This window comes from Odontesthes bonariensis, chromosome 20 (assembly GCF_027942865.1).
Source record: "Odontesthes bonariensis isolate fOdoBon6 chromosome 20, fOdoBon6.hap1, whole genome shotgun sequence".
Taxonomy (NCBI): Eukaryota; Metazoa; Chordata; class Actinopteri; order Atheriniformes; family Atherinopsidae; genus Odontesthes; species Odontesthes bonariensis.
Genome location: NC_134525.1, coordinates 19,942,703 through 19,965,100, shown reverse-complemented (window position 1 = coordinate 19,965,100; position 22,398 = coordinate 19,942,703). Strand labels below are relative to the sequence as shown.

At 40.6% G+C, this 22,398-nt stretch overlaps 1 protein-coding gene across 2 annotated transcripts in view; it reads right to left on the bottom strand.

The window, feature by feature from the left end:
* The window catches only part of plod2 (procollagen-lysine, 2-oxoglutarate 5-dioxygenase 2), a 31,690-nt gene that overhangs the window by 5,541 nt on the left and 3,751 nt on the right, over positions 1-22,398 (bottom strand). For both annotated transcript variants that reach the window (XM_075452365.1, XM_075452366.1), the window contains exons 2-12: positions 14,874-14,965; positions 13,647-13,783; positions 10,844-11,007; positions 7,128-7,240; positions 6,977-7,040; positions 6,622-6,719; positions 5,176-5,277; positions 3,197-3,322; positions 2,969-3,090; positions 1,521-1,625; positions 546-671 (exon numbers count right to left, since the gene is read on the bottom strand). In XM_075452365.1, coding sequence (XP_075308480.1) covers positions 546-671; positions 1,521-1,625; positions 2,969-3,090; positions 3,197-3,322; positions 5,176-5,277; positions 6,622-6,719; positions 6,977-7,040; positions 7,128-7,240; positions 10,844-11,007; positions 13,647-13,783; positions 14,874-14,965 — 1,249 coding nt within the window. The remainder of the gene's footprint in view (positions 1-545; positions 672-1,520; positions 1,626-2,968; positions 3,091-3,196; positions 3,323-5,175; positions 5,278-6,621; positions 6,720-6,976; positions 7,041-7,127; positions 7,241-10,843; positions 11,008-13,646; positions 13,784-14,873; positions 14,966-22,398) is intronic.

Here is a 22,398-nt window from a genome sequence, read left to right as displayed (position 1 = left end):
CTTTTTTTTTTTCCTTTTTTTCTTATTTACACTATTCATGTTTTAAGATTCAGGAATGATTATAGACTGTGTTAGAGAACTATGTGGTGAAATTAGGCAGGATGTACAATATGGTATTAAGGAGCTTCTGTTTGGTCAAAATGACATAGAAGATGATTCTTGTGGGTGATGTAATGTGCTGTGGTGGGTGAGTGTGGGAGTTTGCCATCTGGATCCCATTTAACGCTATTTTTTATGTACAATCAGAGAAAAGTGTTGAACTTGACTACAGTAATTTTCATGCCTCAGGTTTCATTGCTCAGTACTAAATCACTGCCCAGGTAGATTGTAGCTTTAATCACTTTCTTATGTACATTGTAGGATGGAAGCTCATAATATAGTCTGTTGTTGATGATGTCGAAAACAAGGATGAGAACTTCTTTCAGCACAAAGGAACAAGACTTATTCACAGTTATAGACTCTCTGATAGATCCAAACCGCACATGCAGGTGTGTTGGGACCATAGAAAATGCAAAGTTATTGCTTTGTGTACGCTTGTGACTTACACACGTTTCCTTTGCACAATGTCAACATAATCCTCCGAGCGTGCATAATAACCGTCCAGACTCAAGGCTCCCCAGAAGTTGGACCACAGCTTGCTGTGACGGGTGACAAGGGGACCAATTATTTTCCTGCGGGGAAGCGGGAGACAGAGCAGAGAGATTGTGTTTCTGTCAAAATGGATAAAACTGGGCTAAATCTCACAGGCAGCTAATGTACTGATTGTCTTAGTGGTGAAACCGTAGCGCTGCCAAGCCACTAACAGATCATGGTAATGCAAACCAGATTTGTTCATCATTCTGGTCTGAATTAAATTTATTACAACAGCTTTTAAGTGCAGGTTGCAACACTAAATCTGGTTTATTTCGGTGAATTTGCATATAATGCGCTTTTTTTTTCTATTCACATCTTTAAATCTAAAAAAGTTAAATTAAAACATCATGTTATGTTTTTTTTTTGATCGAATTAACGGGACAGACTTTTGAAAAGTTCTCCATGAATCTCAAATAGGTTCAGTACAGTAGACTAATGGTAAATTTCCTTGGTTTTCCTCCCACAACACTTCTGCCAGCAGAGTGTTCTCATGCTGCCTTTAAATATCCCAGAAAGTCTTTTGCTTTGCATGCTTCCAGTTGGTCACAGTTCCACTGCGACAGCCACAGTGACATCCAGTTTATGGGAAGGTTTCTTCACAATTATGAGCTGTAGAGGGGCAAAAAAGGGTTTGCATGTTTGTTTTTTTCTTTAATGTTAAGTGGCATTTCGGGGTTGGTACTACAGACTCTCAGTGCTTCCATCTGGCCAGGCAAAAACAGGAAGCCATGCAGCTTATTTTAAAACTTTAATTGACTCTGCTGTAATGTTTCTGTGGTTTTGCCACTTGAGGGATGAATTCAATGGTTCAATGATCACGCCAGCTACCAAGGAGGCTTGCTGAATTGTCTCCAAAGTGACCTCTGTTGAAGTCACTGTATGATTACCTGTTTTGCTCGATGAGGAGCTTCAGTGTCTGTCTGTTGGTGAGCATGACATCTGAATCTATGCTGAAGTAGTAGTCGCATGCGGCATCCTTGCGACAAAGATCCCTGATGAAATTAAAAACACATAGCAGTCAATTAAATATCACAAAATCCAATTCATCAATATAAGATACAGTTTCTAAGAGTAAAATCAGTCTTATTTTTTAAAATTTCAAGGTCAGACTCTCAGAGACTTTTTAACTTTCAAAGGATGACCCATTTTCAAGCCTAGTTCAGACTACAAGATTTGAAGCCTGATTTCTTTTTTCACGGAGACAAATGGCCCTGACCTGAGGCAAAGTGGGGGTTCAATCGGCGGTCACTAATCCCTCTCTTTGAAAACTTTCCTTCTTACCCTGTGTGTCCCAGTCCCTGACCGACTATCTGGCTTGTTTGATCATTTCAAGGAGATGGAAGGGGAGGAGTTGGTGAGTTAACCATTAGTAAGGAGCTACAGTCAATGAGAGCCTCCTCAAGAAGCTGAGCAGAATTGGGTTAAACGTTGGCACGGACACTCATTTTTCTTCAACGTTTCCAGTGTGCAATGTCACGGCGGACTAGTGAGGAAGAAGCCATGGAAACTGCCATTTCTCTTCAACAACCAGGGGAGGAAAATAGACTAAATCACCGACAGCTACGAGTATCATGATGTCTCATGAATGATGAGAGAGAGACTTGTCTTGATTACAGCTGGAACTGCTTGACAGAGATCAGTCACACGAGTGGGGGGGTTACGTCTGGTGAAAATATGTGCAACGTGTGACCCTGTCTCAGTTCAGAAGACATTATGACTTTAGATGGGATCTCACCGATGATGCCTTGAGGCCCTCTAAAATAAAATCTTGTTGCAGCACTGAGTAAAACTCATGAGGTTAGCAGCTTTCGTTGATGCAGCAGTCGGTGTTAAACCGAGTAGACCAAACTTTGTGGCACATTGTGAGGAATATCCATGCAGCCAATAGACATGTGGCATCCATCCAATCACAGAAAGCAAGATGGAGGGAAAACTGCTACTGTGTGAATCTGAATTACTCCCTCTGTGTGGATATATGTATACAGTATATGTAATATCTTAGACACAGGTTTCCCTTCACTTCCCTTCACTATCTGTGTGCTGAATTCAGCATTGAATCCAGCCAATTCCTGCTTTGTCTGAAAAGGCCAGTGAGTGACAATTTATTCTGAAATTATGTAAAGACCCACTACAGGGACCTACATATTACCTTGGTAACAGCCCACTAACCTTGTTAAATACAGTTCTTATGCTTTATTCAGGGATAAATATGACTTTTCCTAACAGAAATCATGCTGGCATAATTAAGAGGTTTTAAAGTAATATATAGTTAACACAACCTATTATTAAAACCACATATTCTGATTGATGATTGACTTATAATAAGCACACATACATTCCCATGTTCCTGGCGTCTCCTTGGCTCAAATTCTCTTCTGGTCCCACAACCTTGAAACTGTCGAACGCATTCCTGTTCTCCTCCCAGAACTTTTCGATGTGTTTTTCGTGGTGAACCTCCTGAATGGAAGCCAATATTAATGGGTTAGGAGGAGCCATACATGGAAGAGGTGTAGCGACAAAAAAAAAACTCAACAAAGAAACGAGAGCAGCTGCAAACACTCACGTTGTTGTGAACAAAAATCTTAAGTTTATCTTTTGGATAATCCAGAGTCAGCAGACGCTGGAAGAATTCCGGCAGAAATGGAGTTGGCTGCTCAATGAACACTCCAACCAACACATTCGGATACTCCTGTTTAGATTAGAGGAAAGATAAATTAGTTCTGTGGTAAAACAGCTGGCCTCATTTGGAAAACACAGTTTGACATAAATCATGATGATATTTACACTCGCGCCTCTCACAATAACAAAAAGCAAAACTGCTGCAGATGTCTTTAACGATACCGACTTGCTCTTATCTAGCAGCTCATTTAACTGTGAGCCTGGTTATTATACTTTGCACTGTTTTGTACGCATGTTTAAAAATGACATCATCATGTTAACATATAGGCAGTGTTTTGCTCCTACAGACCAGGCCGGCAAATGATGGTAACATGGCAACACATACTGTAAAGGACCCGTGCTTGAAATGACTGTTAGGGTAAAGATGACACAGTATACAGAGGAATAAAGGACGAGACAGAGAGGAGGAAAGACTTTCCCATGACACACAGCTCCAGCCCACACATCCCAGTCTTGACTCTTGATCCTCTTGACAAAGTTCACAGCAAAGGACTGGGCAAGGGATGAAAAGCGATCCGAGAAAAACCATCTAATTTGCGAGTTCCACAGTGACTGCATCTCAGGCACAAGAAGGGGACCTCAAGCATCAAGCCAATGTTACACCAAGAAAGTAGACAGGCAGACAAGTAAAATGGCAAAAGGAGGGCAATGAAGAGCTAAACTAAAACATTTATAATGGAAGAGAGAAGAAACACCCAAATGCAGAAGTAACTACAGTGGACAAAAAAGTGGTTGGCACAGGACTGGTACTTGGTGGTGCAACATTTGCACTGTCTACCCAAGGCCCAAGTTCAAAACCAAAGGACACAGAGAGCCAGGAAGGACTGACTGCCTGTGAACTGAGTTTACCCACAAAAAAGGTCTGGACACTGATCTGTGTTTCCACATGACCTGATTTCCCTGAAGTCTCTGTCCCAAACAAACAGAGGGACACAGTGAAAAGAAAGGTCTGCTCCGACTTGTCTATTATTATTATTATTATGAGAAACAGTGTTTTCCGATGTTTACAGATACATTTCAAGCTAGCTGGGTTTGTACTGAATCAGCTCCAGTTAAACTTTCAGAGCACAATTATTTATGGAGCCGACGGGATTACAGTAAATCTTGAGGATCGGTGTGACAGTGTGACTTTTTGTGCCTGCAGTACTGCAGATTATATCAAGAGAAAGCTTTGATGATTTTTGTTTTACGAGGACTGATTTTGTTGCCCAAAATCTTTCAGAAAAACACAAAAAAACAAAGATCAGGCACGTTGGCTTCAGTGCTCTGACCAGAAAGAGGGAAGAAGTTTGGTAACATGACAGACGCAACCACACAGCTGGAGACGTTTCCTAGTGCCTGCCATTCTTGCTGTCTATACATTTCCAGCCTTGGCTGAACTTCGTGACAAATTTTCATTGTAAACACTATAACTTACTATTGTGGATAAAAGCCACACTGAGGAGCCCACTAAAAGGCAGGCTGGTCGACAGTGACACCCCTTTAAATGAGGCCTTCTGAAAACCTCAGAAGCCATATCCTGCAACACAGCCGCACAGTGCTTCCTTTTCCCCCTGAGCAGTTCATCTCGCACTTTTGCTCTTTTAAAAGGGTCCAAATATACAGACCTATTATTGTTGGAAAGAGAGTGCACAGCAGCAACACTCTTGCTTATCTGTTGAAATTAGACAAGTAAGGCTCTCCTCCTACTGTCTAGACAGTCACCATTAGACAGATGGCTCATGCTGGAAGACCAGGCTATGTTTCATCCTTTCCTATGTCCACAGGAACGAAGGCTAAACACAAACTTTCCACAGCAGCTGTTTTAAAGTGGGCCAACAAGGATGGCAAATGGATGGAAAAGGCTAAATATGAAGCACCTACTTTTAACTGAGACAAATCCAGGATGTCGTCCTCACAGTGGCTGCAGCCATGTTCGTAATTCCATGCATTGGGAACATAGTTACCCAAGTAGTTCAAGTACATCTGTGGAGGGAAAGAATTTCAGAGCAGGTGAGCAGAGACCTTTCGTTTCAGCAGAGGACACTTAAAAGTCTGCTCAGACACACATACTGAAAGTACAGAATTCAAAGTATCTTCAGGTATAAGTTCAAACAAAACAATTCAGTTGAATTAAACATGAAAAAAAATTCTGTTCACGTTACTTTAATTAATCTTTTTTTAATTACCTCATTTACAATGAGGAAACAACAGCCTGAGAGTATGAGAGATGCCATTACGAAAAAATAAAAAAACAACAACGTGTGTGTATGTACAGTTTGTGTATATGTAGTTTTAAAAGTTTTACATTTATATCTGAAAATATTTAGTTTGAATATTGGCATGCAAATAATTCTGACCAAGGTTATAAAACATTTCTATCATGTGTTTTAAACATAGTACCCTGAGATACCACGTAAAATGTCTTGCTTTTTTGTTTGGATGTGGGATGATTGGACAGAAATTACTTGGAGTTCAGACCTCAGGATCATAAATTTTCAAAATTGGCAATCGCATGCAATTGCTTTTTCACTCCCCAGTGTTCCTCGGAAATGTCAACATATTTTAATCCTAACCATTGCTGCTTTGTGTTTAGTGTGCATTAAAGTAGCATATTTTATGGGAACATATCATTTCCTGGATGCTGCTTTTTACTAATCTGATGTTGCAGACATTTACAATGTGATCATGTGCTTGTCACCAGACTGAGCCTGGCATGATAAACTGGAAATAATAAACTAAGGGCCAGACATCCAGCTGGTTAGCTCCAGTGGTAGAAACCACTGCTCGGTCATGGATTATTTCATGTACCATTTGGAGCTTCTCGTACGGCTGTTTGGGCCTCTGGGAAGAATGACTCAAAAGTTGGGTGGATTTGATGCGTTACCAGGGCTAACCAGACACATGCAGGCAGCTGCAGAACAGAACTTGTGAGTTACGGGAAGGAAAACACCAGGAAAAAAAAACTCCACAGACTGATAGCAGTATCATACGAACATCCTGTTTTTAACTCAGTGACCCTGGTTTACAGAGACCGATGGCAATGAGAAAATGGGGAATGCAAGGACTGAAGCCTTGACCTGAATGAGTGATGAGTAGACCTTTAATGGCTGGTGGTAACTGTCAACCATTCCATGAGCTGTATGTTAATTTTGTTCCTAAATGTGTCGGAATGTATTAACTGAATTTGATAAAACGAATGATGGAGAAGAGCTGAATGATTTACCTCAAGGCCTGTGTCCTTGGCCATAACACCCAATTGAAAAGTTGTGATAATGTGCCATATGCCAACAACGTTCGGTGTGCCCATGGGCAGAATTTCTTACTCACTTTGGTGTTTCCGTTGCCATGGACGACAACTGGCAGAGAGTCGTACACTATGTTCCTAACTCTGACTCTGTCTGTTCCAAACTTGAGGAGCACTTCATCTGCCAAAAAGGGGAAAACAAGACATTTCCGACACAGGTAATGAAAATTGACTTGCCACATTGGGCGAGAGCTTTGGGACTTTACTCAGGCCAAACTGACGTTTTCCAACAGCAAAAGCATGCAATGTTGCTTTAAAGTTAGTGCAGCAAAAGCTGTTCAATGCATTCAATGCAATTTCTCCCCTACAACAATGAGTCTAACATTTACATAATAGCTGGAAATTAACTTATGAAATGTATTTTCTTTGATTTCTTACCAACAGCCCCATTCAGGTTCTGGAAAATATTGCACTTGTGGTCCAGACTCATATTGAGAGTTTCCTGTGAGATACAAACACGGAAAATTTGCTCGCACATCCAAAATGCTTATTTTTAGATTAAATGTTGGGGTAGATGCCATAAACTTACTCGCTTTAAAGGATCCAGATATATCTTAGTGTAGAAGAGCTGGTCGTCGTCATTATCGTGGAGGTTCCACTGTGAAACGATTCGGTTTATGTACGGGGCGTAGCCAATTATACCTGCAAGTAACAGTGTGAAACACATAACAAGATGTAAAGTATAGGGTAAGGGCTGTTTACTGAGTCGTACGCAACTGGCAGACTGCTTGTGACAATTATACTATATCTGCTGGCTTCATGGTCTAAAGACATCACCCAGAGGAGGCTGAACGCCTTAAACTAAGTGTGATTTTTGGCAATAACCCCGAGCACACAAGAAATGGGCTGGGAAATTCCCTTCCCACGGTCTGTAGATTGAAAGTAACGGGTAAAAAAAAAACAAAGCTGCAATCTGTTGTGACCATCTCACTGCGATCTGAGCTTCTGGAACTGTGAGAGCTACCATTTCGCACACTCTAAATGTACATTCTCATGGCTTCATGGCAGTGTCTACTCCAGTTTCCCCAGTTGCTTTTTTTTCCCCTTGCCCTCACTTGCTCAAGGATACTGACCACAGCTACAGATTGCAGGGTTTGGCTATGTTGCTGGCTATGTGCACCGTTTTGCATCCCATCATTTGAGAAAAAGCCTCAGACATTGTAAACAAGTCGACGGATAGACATGACATAATCTAAATGGCAGGAATGCGGAGAAGTTCAAAGGAAATCGTGAATGCAGATTATATTGTTTAGAGCTGGTTACTGGCTCAAGAGCTCCTGGGAAAACACTGAATCCCTTTGGGAAACTCCATTTTGCTCTTCTCTCCAAGTGCAGGTAACATTTCAACATTTTCACTCCGAAGTTGCAACGCACACACACATAGCATGAAAAGGCAGAATTGTTCTTTTTAAGGTACGCGTGTCTGGACAAACTGATGAGACTTTTCATTTACAGCCCCTCTAGTTTTAAGTGCTAAACCCTCAGTGGCCTCAGGTAATTACTTTCAACCATTGTTAGTTTACTTTGGAAGGGACCTCTTCATTAATCTGCTTAAATAATCTCTCACAGCTGATGACAAAAACAACCCCTCTGTATCTCAATTCCATCCCCTAGACACTGTACTCTCTGTGACACAGGAGTGCGTGTCCAAATACAATAAAGCTTTCCCCACTGGTCACTTGGGCGGTAGCTGAAGGAACACAAACAAAGCCTACAATTTTATACAAACTGTGGCACATTCGGGCCCCCAAGACAAATCCACATGTCATGTCAATGACAATGATTGCTAAAAACAGTCTCTGATCAGTCTGAGACAGTTAGGCTCCACTATGGGAGGTCAGACCAGACTGATGACCACAAGGAAAGCAGTAATTCAGTGTCCTGAAGATTTAGCTGGATGCAGCTGGTTGCGCTTTTTGGATGATGCATGAGAATTTACTTTTACTCCTCGTTTAAAGCGTCTACATGTGTTCAGGGCTTTCATCGCTCAGCCTCCTAATGTGTACGTGCTGTAGCTTGATTTTTATGCCTACAAACATCAGCACATGTAAAGTGGATATCTGTCAGAGCAACCACAGGGAGGGCGATTGCTAAAGACATCTACAGTACGTATGCAGTTAATACTGACATGAATGGGCTGCACCCACATCCTGTGCACTGCGGACAGGAAATACCTCACAGGGCAAGTTTACAGGGAAAATATACTTCAGTTTCAAACCATGAGATAGTAATAAAATATCCTGGGGTTAAATGTTTTAAAGCTAACATAAGTCTGTTGCCATTCCTCAAAGTTGCTCCACCACTCTTCACACCAATAACACCGAGGACCCGCTGCTGCTTGGCCCACTGAATTCCAATAAGGCCTGCAAGTCTTCAGAGTCTGACAGCTGACGTTGGAATGTGTAAACCCCTGTTCACCCGGAGAATTTGGGTGGGTTAAATTGGTTCCCAGCCAAGTTATTCAAACACTGCTCTTCCCCCAGAATACAACGTCTAGACCCGTAACAAACACAATGAGTAACGTTTAAACAATATATTCGCAGTAACCCTTCCTTCACTTATCTTTATCTTGTCTCATTCAGTTGACCAACAGAATTAACTCGGATTACATATTCCGTACATACATGCAAACGTCCGGTTTTGAGGAATCTCACGGCTAATGTTGTGGATTAGGGTTAAACGTGTGTGTCAGGGTGGAAGCAGCTACAGTGTGTGTACAGGGAATGCTTAATGTAGGCAGACCAGAATCAGAGCAGCGAGGAAGACGCTCGGAAAGACTATTCTGCTGCATTTCATCTGCATATTCATAGCACCGCTATTCAATCTATGCAGAGAAATCTGTGTTTAGTTTGATGACTGAAAAAAAGAAAAAATGTGCATCCATTTTGCCCGTTTTAGAAAGCTCAGAGTGTGCATGGTTCTCTTTTTTTATAAAGCTCAATCACCATGATATTATACTCCATTATCATAATTCCACTTCCATTTTTAGCCATGTACGGATGCTGACTCTCCCCTAGTTAGTCGATTACATATTAAAAACAAAGTCTTGCTTCCCTAAACTAGAAAGTCAGTCTTACTGAATGTAAAACCGAAACTCTGGAAAACTTGGTTTTATTCATTAGGTTCACAAATTAAATAAAGAATAAAAACTGCAGAGTGTTTATTAACTCACTTCCTGTCCAAGAAAAGGACCCTCAAGGGGTAGAAAAGAAATGTTCAGATACCAAACAAGAGAAAATCTGTAACCGCTCACAAAGACAGTCTGAACTACAGGAAGAGAGCCGGTAACTCCTGCTTTATCTCAGCCTGTTCAGTGTACAGTCTGGATAGATGTGTCCCTTGTATACACATCAGACATGGCATGTTGTCCATCTTCGTAAACACCACTTGGAAGCCTAAAGCAGGATCATCTTGCGCCAGAAGATCAGAAAGCTTTCTAAATACGAAACTGTCTGTTTTGTTTGACGCAGATGTTCTGTGTCCCCCTTCTTTCTTTATCAATGACAGTTTGTGTACAGGAAATGGGATAAATTTTTAGTGTGAACACATTGTTTATGCATTCCATCTTCCTTTAGAACGTTTCCCATACATTGATTTATTTGTGATGTCTTGCTACAGCTGTGGATGACCTTGACGTCATTCGAGTGCTTCAGCAATGGATCTTCGGTCTTGCAGCTGGACTGGATCTCCACCACCTTTGACTGTTGTTGGTCCTTTGTTCTCTCTAGGTGATCCACTGTGCTGTGCCACTAAGCTGACAAAAACTGCAGAGCAGAACAAGGACTCTCCAGCTGTTGTCCAAGATGGGGGAAGTTGGAGCTCATGCATGGGACTGGAGACTCGGTGCTGATGCAGGTGAATTTATGGTGCCAGGCAATAAACATATTTGCAGTGGAGCACAAGTTCAGATGCAAAGTACCTTCCTGACCAAAGTGTCCATCCGTTTCTTATAGATAATCTTAAATGATGTGCAACAATGTTTTATGATTTATTTTAGGACGTGTAGGAGTGCTTCCTTCCACTGCAACTTTTAGTATATACACACTTTTACATTAAGGTCAGTTTCAGATGAACAAAATGAAGCAATATGGGAACAGTGTCCTTTCTAGCAACTACTTCATATGCCTGGAAGTCTAAGGGTCACCTTTACCTAGTGTTAACACAACCCTGTAGGACATTAGACTTTCAACAAACTGTCAACATAGTTCAGCATGTTTGAGCATATTCCAAATTTTTGGAACCCACCTCCAGAGTTGAGGTAGCGCTTGCCACTGCGCACTGAGGGGTACTTCTCAGCTAGTCGTTTATCCGGCCATATCAGCCCCTCTGCGGCAAAGAGCACTTTGTGATTGGATTGCTGGAACTTCCTGAGAATCTCCTCTGGTGCCCCGGCAAAGATAAGATCATAGCTGAAATGGAGGAGTGAACATGAAATACAACAGATCGTGATCAGTTCATTTTCCTCTTTTTCTTGAACTTGTTTCATTGTGTAAGTGACACACAACCTATGCTTCCACTTGCCTGAGAAAGATAGAAATCTAAATGTAAACACTAGACATTCCTCACGATTTGCAAAGGCAAGCCCTCTTAGCACACATAAAAACGTGAAAACTTGACTGTGGTGAAACGTGTGCATCACAGAGATGCCGCAGTGACTTATTTAAATAACCCAAAGGGCGGATATTTTAGGATGTGGAAACTCCTAATATGTCTGGTTATTCTATTCCTTTGAGGCATTAAATCATCATTATGGTGACAGAAATGCATTTGTCATAGGCTATAAAACTTCTACATGAAACCTTAGTATGCACTGCGGCTTATTTAAGAAAAAAAAAATCCTAAAGAAAAGAACTCTACTATAAAAGATTGAAGCCAAAGTGAAAGTCAGGCCATGAGAGGAGGGGAAGATTAATGTAGGTGAGATAGTCTTTATGTTCTATCCACATCTGGCAAACACATGTTAATTCACATATCCCCTGTGACTTGTTAACTCATAAATCATAGTTTTTTCTACTATAGATTGACCTTCAGTCCTTTAAAGCACACATGTTAATGTCTAAGAAGTACATGGAAATAAATTCAAAACAAATCTGGCCAGAAAAGTTATAGCAATACCCCTTGGTGTTCTCTTTGTCTGAACTGCTTGAATTACCATCCACAATGACTAACTGTTGCTGTAAAGATAGGCTGCATTTACAGAAAGGGTGTAAAATATGGTGCGACTATGTGCCGTGTAAAATTAATTGTCGATTTGAGCCGTTCTTCGTGTCTTAGATCAATGTAAAGCAGCTGCAAGGTGAGCAACGCTGCCAGTGCCGGTCCTTCCCATAGAAGATGTCGGTGTGTTAAAAATAAAGACATGAAAGCTGTTAGGTGCCTGGTATAGAAAAAAAAAACCAAAGAGAAGGAGAGGATAGGTGAAATCAATACAAAGGAAGTCATTTGTCCTTTTAGATCGTGTTTTTCTCCTCTTTTATTGCTGTCCCGCTCAGTGGAAGAACACGAGCTGAATGCGCTTTTAAGGTTGACTTTTAGCTGATCTCGTTGCTTTCTGTGATCCTTCTTTTAATTGGAAGTATGCGTATATAGTTTCATTTGTTTAACATCTCTGCTCATCCATTTTCTCCACAAATTGCTTTATTTTCAGTCATATTTATTTTACTGTCTATTTCTGTCTTTGCACTGCTGTATGGCAACATGAATTCAGTTCATATCTAATAGTTCTGTTCAGCAGTCGAAAAAAAAAGGAGGCGTTAATCTGCCTATGTTGACGTGTATGTTGCTATATAAGATATAAAAAGCACATATTTGGAGAATGATAGTATTTATTCAGTGAATGTCATTGCTTTGTTCAAGTTTCACTGATGATGCAGTGGCTTTAACCCAAGTCGTGCCCACCAGGTAGGTGTTGCCTGAGGAGTTATTCGCCTGCAGTATGAATTTGAAACAAACGAACAAAAAAAAAATGGCAGCCACAATCTCCTTCATTTCATAATGGCATTACAAAGACGTGGTGTTTGTGTAGAAGAAAATCTGACTGGTTTAACTTCCCACGATGAAAGCCAAAGCGAAAAGAGCCACAGAGCAATTTTCTCTCAGTTTGCATCGAGTGACAGTGTATAGCACAACTCACACACAGCATTCTGCCCGTAAATTGCTGTAGTCTCCACTTATTCTGCATTTGCATGGCTTTTCTTTCCATCAGCTTAAACTGTGAATGAGTTTAAAAATCATTTAGAGTTTAGTGACTGAATTTAATCCAAGACAGACTGTGAAGCAAGTGACTGTATCTGAAGCAGAGGCTGTCAAACCTCTCTGGGTGGCCCAGCAGGATTATAGATGGTAAAATCCATGGCTCGTAATCTTCTGAAGCACAGAAGCAGTTTATTAGACTACAATCACTTCCTCCACGAGAGAGAAAATGACATTCCAATTACCTGTTTCAAGGGTGTGATAACTTAGCACAGCAATTATGGCTAACATTATTTATGTGACAGGGTACAGTAAATATTATCATCTTTCGCTATGTTTAAGGAAAAGTGTCTCGCAAAGCCGTCATCATTCTAAACCACACACTACCTCAGTGAAACTTTTCATTGGTCCTCAAATTCCCAAATCATAAATCAGCTTACCTGCAGATGAGAATTGTTCTCCTCACATATAATAATGCCTTTGCCTGAATGAGTAGTTATGGGTTTTGTTGCATCCACAAACACCTCTCGCTCATGAGTTATGGCCTTCAAAGCTATTATTAAAGTCTGTGCTTGTGAAAATGAGAATGTATGCCGTAATTAAAGGAGCTTTGCGTCCGTTTTTGGGGTAGAAATTGATATTTAAATCACATCAAAGGTCCATAAAAGTGATGTTTGGGCAGAAACTGAGGAAGGGGGATGGACACATTCTGGTATTAGGCTACATTTAAAGCCTAATTCAATTCAAATGTAGCAATGGTCTAACGTCACGATGATGATGCAAAAATATGTCATGTAAAAGAGAAAGAGCAAAAAAATGTTCTATACATATATACATACTTTGGTTATCAACCTACCTGTCCACGGAGAGGACAACAAGATCCTCCTGGTCAGCCAGAGCCTCCATAGCCTCCTTCAGTAGTCTGACTTTTTGGCCTCCACCAATGGAATGACCCACATCACCTCCCTTCCATGCTTCTCCCATCCCCAACACCTGATACATAAAAAAAAATTGTAGAGCTGCAGTACAGACTCAAGCCAAAAAAAACGAGGCTGTAAAAGAATAAATAAATAAATAAATTCACATGCACCATAATTTGTTTATAAGGCCATGTCAGTGGAGGGAAATATATGTCATTTTCATGTCATGTTTAATTCTTTTCATAAAATACTTCAAAGGGAATTGCTCCATTGGAAATCGTGTTCACGAAAACAGTTCACCGGGCCGTCTACCAATGCATGTTAACTGTGTTCTCCAGAGTAATTAGGAGAGGGACCATCCGGCTAGTTTTTAGCACTCAGCAGTGCATCTCTGATGGTATGGGGGTGCATTTGTGCCCATGGAACTGGCAACTTGTACATCTGAAGAGACTGTATCAATGCTGAAATCTATATACAGGTTTCAGAGCATTACACTCCAATCCAGGCAACATTTTTTTTCAGGGAAAGCGTTGTGTATTTTACCAAGACAATATTGAAGAACATACTGCATCTTTTATGACAGCATGGCAAGCATAAAGCCCCGTTCCAACCTTTTTCAGATTCGCTGCTGTTGGGCCACTTTTCATAAAATGGTAAAATGTCTCACTTTCAACATTGAAATATATTTTCTATGCTCTGTTGTGAATGAAATATTGGTTTGTGAGTTCTGTAAATCATTGCATTCGGATTTTATCTACATTTTTCACCGCATCCCAGCTTTTCTGGAACTGGGATTGCAGAAAGGTTCGTCACACGGGTCATCTCGAGTGAGGCCTAACAAATGGCTGACTGAAGAACAGAGTTTAGAAACTGCAGTACGTGGTTGCAAATGCACATAGGGCAAAAGGAGCTAAAAAAAAGTTTTTACAACTTGTTTCAACCACAGAGAGGAATTCTGGACCTACGTTGAGGAGTATCCCTTCGGGATGGATGTTTATATGGATTGCTGCATTTCATCATTTCTCTTAATGGGTCCAATCATTAAGGGCAAGTGTGTGTGAAAAACATTTTGCTGCCTTGTGTGTGAGTGCAGTCTCATTAAACGGAAGGACAAAAAGGAGTATTTTGAAGCATGGCTTTAAAAAATGAGACAACAGTCTTACCTTCACAGTGTAATTGAAATGGTTAGCAGACTGCATGAAGCGGCGGAAGCCATCTGTTTCCTCGGTTGCCACAGTTAAGACGAGGAGTTTTCCTGAAAAGTATGGAAAGATGCATTTTTTACAATGGCATATTTTTTTGGCGACCAAATTACGGAGATGACAGGATAAAATCTTCCACATGAAAACCGAGACATTTGAAGTCGCAAAAATTCTGGCTTCAGTTAAAGGATATCCACAGAATTGTGTATATTGTTTTAAGCTTAAATATAAGTATTGACATTCCCACTTCTGTGAACCATGTCCCTTGTAAACCTCAAACCAATGTCAACATACTGGTAACTGTTTGGTTTAGCAGTCTAAACCTATGTCTCAAATTAGGAGCGACTACTGTAGTTTTAATTTGATTCAAAAACAGAAGCATCGTCTCAAAGACGGGCTCAATAATCTCTTCCTTCTTGGGACGGAACAACTCCCACAAACCTCTAGGACATTTCCAGTGGCCATGAGTGGTGAAATGTGAGGTTTGACAAAGGGTTAACCAAATACAAATTTACACCATAGTCTAATGTGAAGCTAGAGAGAGAGGAAGACTGCGCCCACTAAGCTAGTTTTAAAACAAGCTCCATAGCTTTAATCAGAAAAGTCTGTTGTTGTGAGCTAAGGAAGGAAGTACTCTAGATCTCCAGATTCTGTTCATAGAACCATTTTATTGTATGAAGAGAGAGCATTAAATCATCCCCATCTGAAATCTTTATTACAACATGTTAATATGTGTTGGTCCTCAGACAGGCCAACAAAAACTTAAGGGCATTTTAAGATCATTTTATAGGACTACTTGAACACTGATCCCACTTTTCCTTTCATGTTTTAACAGCCAATCTACCATCTGTTTAAAATACAGCACTAAGCTCTTATAAATCATTTATTGGTCATTGGCACTGAGTTAGATCTGGGAGTTTGAATGAGAGCAAATCAGAGTCCCATAAATGCTTCGAGGGGACCTAATTCAGAAGTGCACTCTGCCCCAGAACATGGATAACTGTGCTACTTTTTTCATATACAAATATTAGCGTGGCAATTTCAATTTGCCTGGATTTCCTTTATGACTTGTTGACTGCCTTGTCAATTTCCACACCCACACAAAAAAAATCTAATTATAAAGCATTGCAGTTCAAAAGGAGTGTTAACGTGGCATTTCCATGAGATATAACTTCCAGCTCTTCTTCACAGCATTATTTGACTCTGCGTTACTCTGTCAATGTTTTTATTCTCTCTTGTAGATGGTACGTGGTGTCTGATACTTTGTATTGAACCATGTGAACAATGTATAAAAGAAAATAGAGTGAAAATAGAAAATAGTGCCTCTCTGACCTGGCGTAACTATGGTTATGTGACAGCACTTGAGCCCAAAGCAAATTTCGCCTGGGGGAGAGGAAAGAATATTGTACCGTATGTTACTGTCTCCCATTTTTATTGTAGAAGTGTGGATAATGGCAATTCTCCAGCAAAGTCTTTTCTTAAAACAAATATAATAGAGCCTGAAACCTATCTCAGCTGCCATTGGGCGAGAGGCCAATTCAACATGTTGAATCGGCCGAAAAAAAGATGTTGATAGAATCTGACAACGGCCCAGTGCTCAGATTTGATTTGATTTGATTTGCAAGTCAATCTATACTCTTACTTCCACCTATGGTCACAGTCTGTATGGTAACAGAAAAAACGAGACAGAGGATACATGCAGCTGAAATAACTTTGCTAGAGGGTGGCTCTGAAAGGAGCTTGGACTTGAGCCTCAGCTCTTTGGGGATAAAAGGAGCTTACTTAGGTGGTTGGACCATCTGATTAGAATGCCCCATAGGTGCCTTTTTTTTTCAGTTTCCAGGCAGGCCTAGCTGGGAGGAGTCCCTGGGATAGTTCACAGCAATGTTTGTGTATCTAATCTTCCCTGAAAATACCTGAGAATCCAGGATGAAGTGAAAAAAAATTGTTAAAAAGATGGACTTAAGTTATTTTGGTTTTCCCAGTTTGTGATGTGCTAACACCAGTGAAGTACAAAAGCAGATCAGTAACTGGCAGCAGCAACAACCAGCCTCTTTTGTATCGCTCTCCAGTAAACATGACTAAGCCGTTCTCCCATCTCAGCCTTGTCTGTGGCCCTGCCATCACTCCAACAGCCGTAGCTGCAGCATTTTTCTAACACAAAGGGTCTGTTACAGGTTGGAAATGGTTCCCGTCTGGCACTGCCCAACACATGACATAATAAGAATGCAGCTAATTTGGTTTCTCATCAAGCACTGCACAGAGGGAAGGGACGCTCAGTCTGAGCAACAGGTGTTCTCTGCTCTTGTTCTTGGCTTGAAGGAAGAAGATGTCGGAGCATGTAAGGGGGAGGGGTGGGGGGGGGGATATTTCCGTCATCTGGAAAACACATTTCCCTAACAGCTCTGTAAAACATAGGATTTCAATAGTTACAAGAGAGATCTTCAGGTTTCCTGTTTCCCAGCACAGCACACGTTTAAGCCCAGGTCAGACAGGTTGACGTGCAAAATGCAAACAAAATCCGCCCGCTCAAAGACTGGTGCTTCTGGCAAAAATAAATATATTTATAATCACTGTAGACGCTACAGCTTTCTGCACTGCATCAAACAAATTCTAGGCCGAGCTTAGAGGAAAAGATTTTTTTATGTTTTGTATATTGCTTTTATATGAAGATAGTGATTGACACTTTCACACTCTCCTGGCAGCTAATGCACACACAGAAAGAACTACAAGGGATTGTAAAAACGAATGACAGAAGTCAAATCGTCAGAAATAAATAGTCACAGCTGACAAGTGAAAGTTGCAGCTGGACTCTGAAGCTTTTTGACCAATTTAAGATGTCCCAGACGCCTTAACCGACTCTGTCTGGGATGTCTTGGCAAAATTTGAAAACCTCCGGGAAAATTCTCCACTGTGTGATACAGTGATTACAGCCAGGACACATGTTCAGTCTTTCTCTTTTCTTTTTTCTTTTCTTGTAAAATTTGAGTTTTATCACCAGTAGCTTTGTTTGAACTTTTGCAATGTCAGACAGTGGTGTGCTGCCTTTTGTATGGAGTGCTCTATTAAGTTCACATAATTTTCAGTTCTTCTAATTTCCACTGCACTTAATTATGAGACGCTGTGCTTTAGCAGCCATACTGAGAAGGAAACCCGGGTTGCTCTTTATGTTATGCAGACATTTCCCACAGAGAGAAAGTACAGCTAAAGCCAACTACCCCTCTGTGACTTAGCCCTGACCTTATGGAATCACACGCTTTACTCTTGTCAAAAACATACAGGCCACATGAGTGCAAGCAAGCCCCCACTTAAGTGCACCGTGGGGATGCAAGCCATCTTTGATTTAAAGGGCTGAGACATACAATTAAGTTTTGACACTACATGCGCTATTCAAACACTTTGGCAGGTCTCTTTTGTGGCTTTTCCATACACAACCCCTGGTGGAAAAAAATTCCTTTGAATTGCTGTCACCTCATGTGAACTATAGCAAGAACCCTTGGTTTGAATCTGACATCGTTTCCAAAGAAAACACGAGGGGGCCATGGGAAGGATTTGATATGCCAAGTGAAACTTGCAGGTTTTGTTCTTCACAAAGTAAACTGGCTGCATAATATTTTGTAAAAATGTGTATTCAGAAGGTTGTTAATATATTAAATGTATTTTATGAGACATTAAAAAGCGGCGTTTCTGAGCAGGGCTTTTTTTTGTTTTCACCGAAGTATCATTTCAGGTAACGTGGGGTGTCTCTGATGCAACAGTGTAGGAGGCAGTGAGATCTTTGTTGGTCTGTTTTGCGATTTTCATCACCATTAATCGTTTGTTAGTGCAGGCTGCACAAACTGCAGCCGCCCAACACACAGAGCCACCGTTATCCTGAACTGGAGGGGCTGCGTGCACTTTGTGAAGGTAAAAAACATACACAGGGGGGTCATTTAGCTGGAAATGTTATGGAGTTCGTATTGTGCAGGTGCTTCTGCAGTGTGTCTCCATCGGCATGAGGCTGCTGAGACACCGGTGTACACGGACCAGACAGTGATGCATGCTGAGATATGGCCAAACAGAGACAAAGTCTTGTTTTCCAATTCAATGGTTTGTCTTTCATAACTAGCAAGTATTAGCTTATGTTGCTAACTGAGCAGCACACCGGCTCAATTCTCCATGGGTTCTCCTCTTTGCACAAATACATTTCTCTCCGATTACTGCTATTTTTCCTCTTCCCTGCCCTTCCTGGTCGTTTTCATGCCTGTTAGGCTCGTTATTGTGAGACCGCAGTCTGTGGTGTTTGTGCTTTTATTCTTGTTTTTATTTTTTTTATTTTTTCAGCTTCAAAACTCCAGTGCAGATCCCAATTTGTTATTGTTGAACTCGCTATTGTTGAACGCAGTGGAAGGCTCTGAAACACCACCAACTCCACCATTTGGTCAGAAAAAGAAAAGCGATTTGGTTTGGAAGTAAATATAGCTTCGCACAACCCCCGTGTGCGACTAACAAAGTGTCAGTATGTGATGATATGGGAGTGAGACCAACCTCCTCTGGTCCACAAACATTCAGATAAAACATATTTGTGGTTTGTAAAAAAAAAATAAATGTAATTCAAACACCAATATTTTTCTCTGGGGTCTGGGCTGCTTTTGCTCAAAAATGTTTTATTGCACAGAGCTTAGGAATGCAGTCTGTCTCAGTGTGCTCATTTATTGAAACAATCAAAATGATATGTAGATATATAGTATTGTATAATCTTTTTATTAATCGTGATGATTTGGCTTTGTTATTCAGACAAGTTACTGGTCAAAAACAAATGTATCTGAATGAGTGCGGATGTTGCACACAAATGCATAATGAATGCTTCATTGTTTCACTTAGCCTCAGGGGTGAGAAACTTTTGAGAATCATCAAACAATCACTGTGATAATGAAGCGTAGTTAAGAGAGAGATATCATCTCTAAACAAGGGAGGCTTTCATTACAGCTGTAGTTTTAGAGGATGAATGCGTCCAGCAAGGGGTAAACACAGCATATTCTCTTGGCATTGCTGTATGAGCAGTCCAGCAGGAGAGGAATGCAGCTCAAGCGTCGCCGCTAAAACTCTTCTCCAAGAAAGGCATTGAAGATCTTTCCTTTGCACCCTCTCTCTCTGTACCACGTAGGGTTCAGCCGTCTAGGTAAACTTTCACACTTCAGTGAGCAAAAGTTCTGACTCACTGGCTGAGGCTTAGCTGAAATAAGCACTTCTTGCAGAAAGGAAAGGGGTATCGAGGGGAATATGCCATGGCCTCGGACATAAGCGAAACAGGATTGTCTTTGTCCTGGCCAGTGAACACAAAACCCCTGTTCTATATTGGTAATCCAAATAAATAAATCTTTTGGGGTTTTTTTAACTCGAGGCTAACCAAAAATTGTTAGGTTGAGGAAAGCAGAGGTAGATTATTGCATTTTTTAAACCATTTTTGGAGACAAAGGTTACGTTTGCATGTGACCGTGTTTTGAGGGATATGGACATATTGAGGGCTCCTGTACAGTGTCATGTCGTGTAGGTATAATCATTCCTATGCTCGTGCACATGTAAACAGGAATATGAATGAAAGATCCTGTATTCAACTAGTATAGACCTCTTAATCTGAATGTTGCCCGATGCAGAATAAGCTCAATAGGGCCAATATGTATTCATTGCAATAAGGAGCACCTGTATCACTTGTAAATATACCCCCATTCCCTCTTTTTCATTCTTTTTTTCCCCCTTTCATTTAAATCGTTATATCCTTTCAATGAAGAGTGATGAAAAAAATTAAGTATACAGAGGTGTGCAAAAATCCTGCGCAACCCTTCTATTCTTTATATTCATATAATTACTCCCATTTTGCAATCGTTTAAAAAGGTCTAGCAATGGTTCTGTAGCCTTTCTGGAGGTCTTTCAGAGTTTGTCTTTGGCTTATAACAAATTTTCATCTCAGTCGTTTGTAGTTGACCATTTTCAGAGCCTTTCAGCATGGACTTATTAATCATTTAAACATTAAAAAAAAAGGCCCATAACTCAAGGGGTGAACCAGTTATGTGTTGACACAACTTACTAAACCAGACAAGTTAGACAAGAGGAAGAGGTGCCAGGCCTAAAAAGCTTTCTAGAGCAGATGTATAGTTTCTGAAAGTGATGCCCTTGAAAAATAGGGAAAAGAAATCCAGCAAAGACCCGACACAGGACCTGAGAGATGCATGTGGTTCTTCAGTTGATCCGTCTACTGTTCACTGAAGCCTCATCAGAAATGGTCTCCATGGAAGACGTATATGTATATTTGTGTGCACAGTATTTTTCTGTGGACACACCTACTTATATATTTCTGTTAAACATATAAGCATTCTACCCAACCTACAGTTTTCTTTGAAAGATTTTTAATACTCAAGGTACTGGAAACACCAGCTGTTCACAGACCGTTTAGTTCAACTTAAGTCTTGATGTTTACAGCCAAAGTATGAAGGTTGTTTTGGGTTGTGACGCTATAATTTCACTTTAATCGATAAAACACATCATCACACAACACCCATGCAGTGTGCCCACAAAGAAAAAGCTGTGTTTTCAATTACACGTGCTAAACCACAGGCACTTCAGCCTTAGGATGTGGCGTGATGTCACCAGCGCTGAGCCAGGAAACTATTTTCTAGTCTCGTCAGATGTCGTTTCGAATCAGGAATGGCTTATTTATTTTACCCAATGAAAACACACATGATTGTGTCATGGGGTGCCACGATTAGAACTGTTGTCGAAAGAACACGCACCGATAATTTCAAGGGAACTGATGTTTTGTTAACGACTGCTGTGAGTGGAAAGAAAAAAAACAACCCACACAACTGGCATGATGTTACACTGTGATAGTGTTTGCTGCAAGTGGGAAATGAGCCCAGCATTTTGAACAACAGCAACAAAAAAAAATGGTACCCTGACATGGCTGCTACTCAAATGCTACTCAAATGGTTTGGCTTGTAAAGCACATGTTTAGAGCTGGATGATTTGATTTACAAGTTTCAGTGATGAGTTCATAAAAAACGACATTGCAGGCTCATTAAAGGGCAGACAAAACATGTTATTTGTACTGTTCTTTGTGTTTTCGCTATCCTGCAATTTCAAATGGAAAACCTATTTTCTTATTGTATGATTTACCATGAAGTAAATATCACAAGTGTGCCTCTCCTAAATTCTGATAATTGCCCTCCATTCTCTATCTTCTATTTTTGGTATGTTAGTGTATAAATATTTGCACTGTATGGCACAGCGACAGATACTTGCTTACAATTTAAAACAAACATCTGAACAATCTGAAGCAATGTGAGCGGCATGTGTTCAAATGTAATAATGCAACATTCGACCAGCAAAGCTGTTGCAAAGAGATTAACAGCTGCTCATTTCCCCTGGTCCAGACAATGGGATCCTTACACCTGTACTGAAATGTTAACTGGTTTCAGCACTGCCGCAGGGAATTCCTTTGCATCACAGG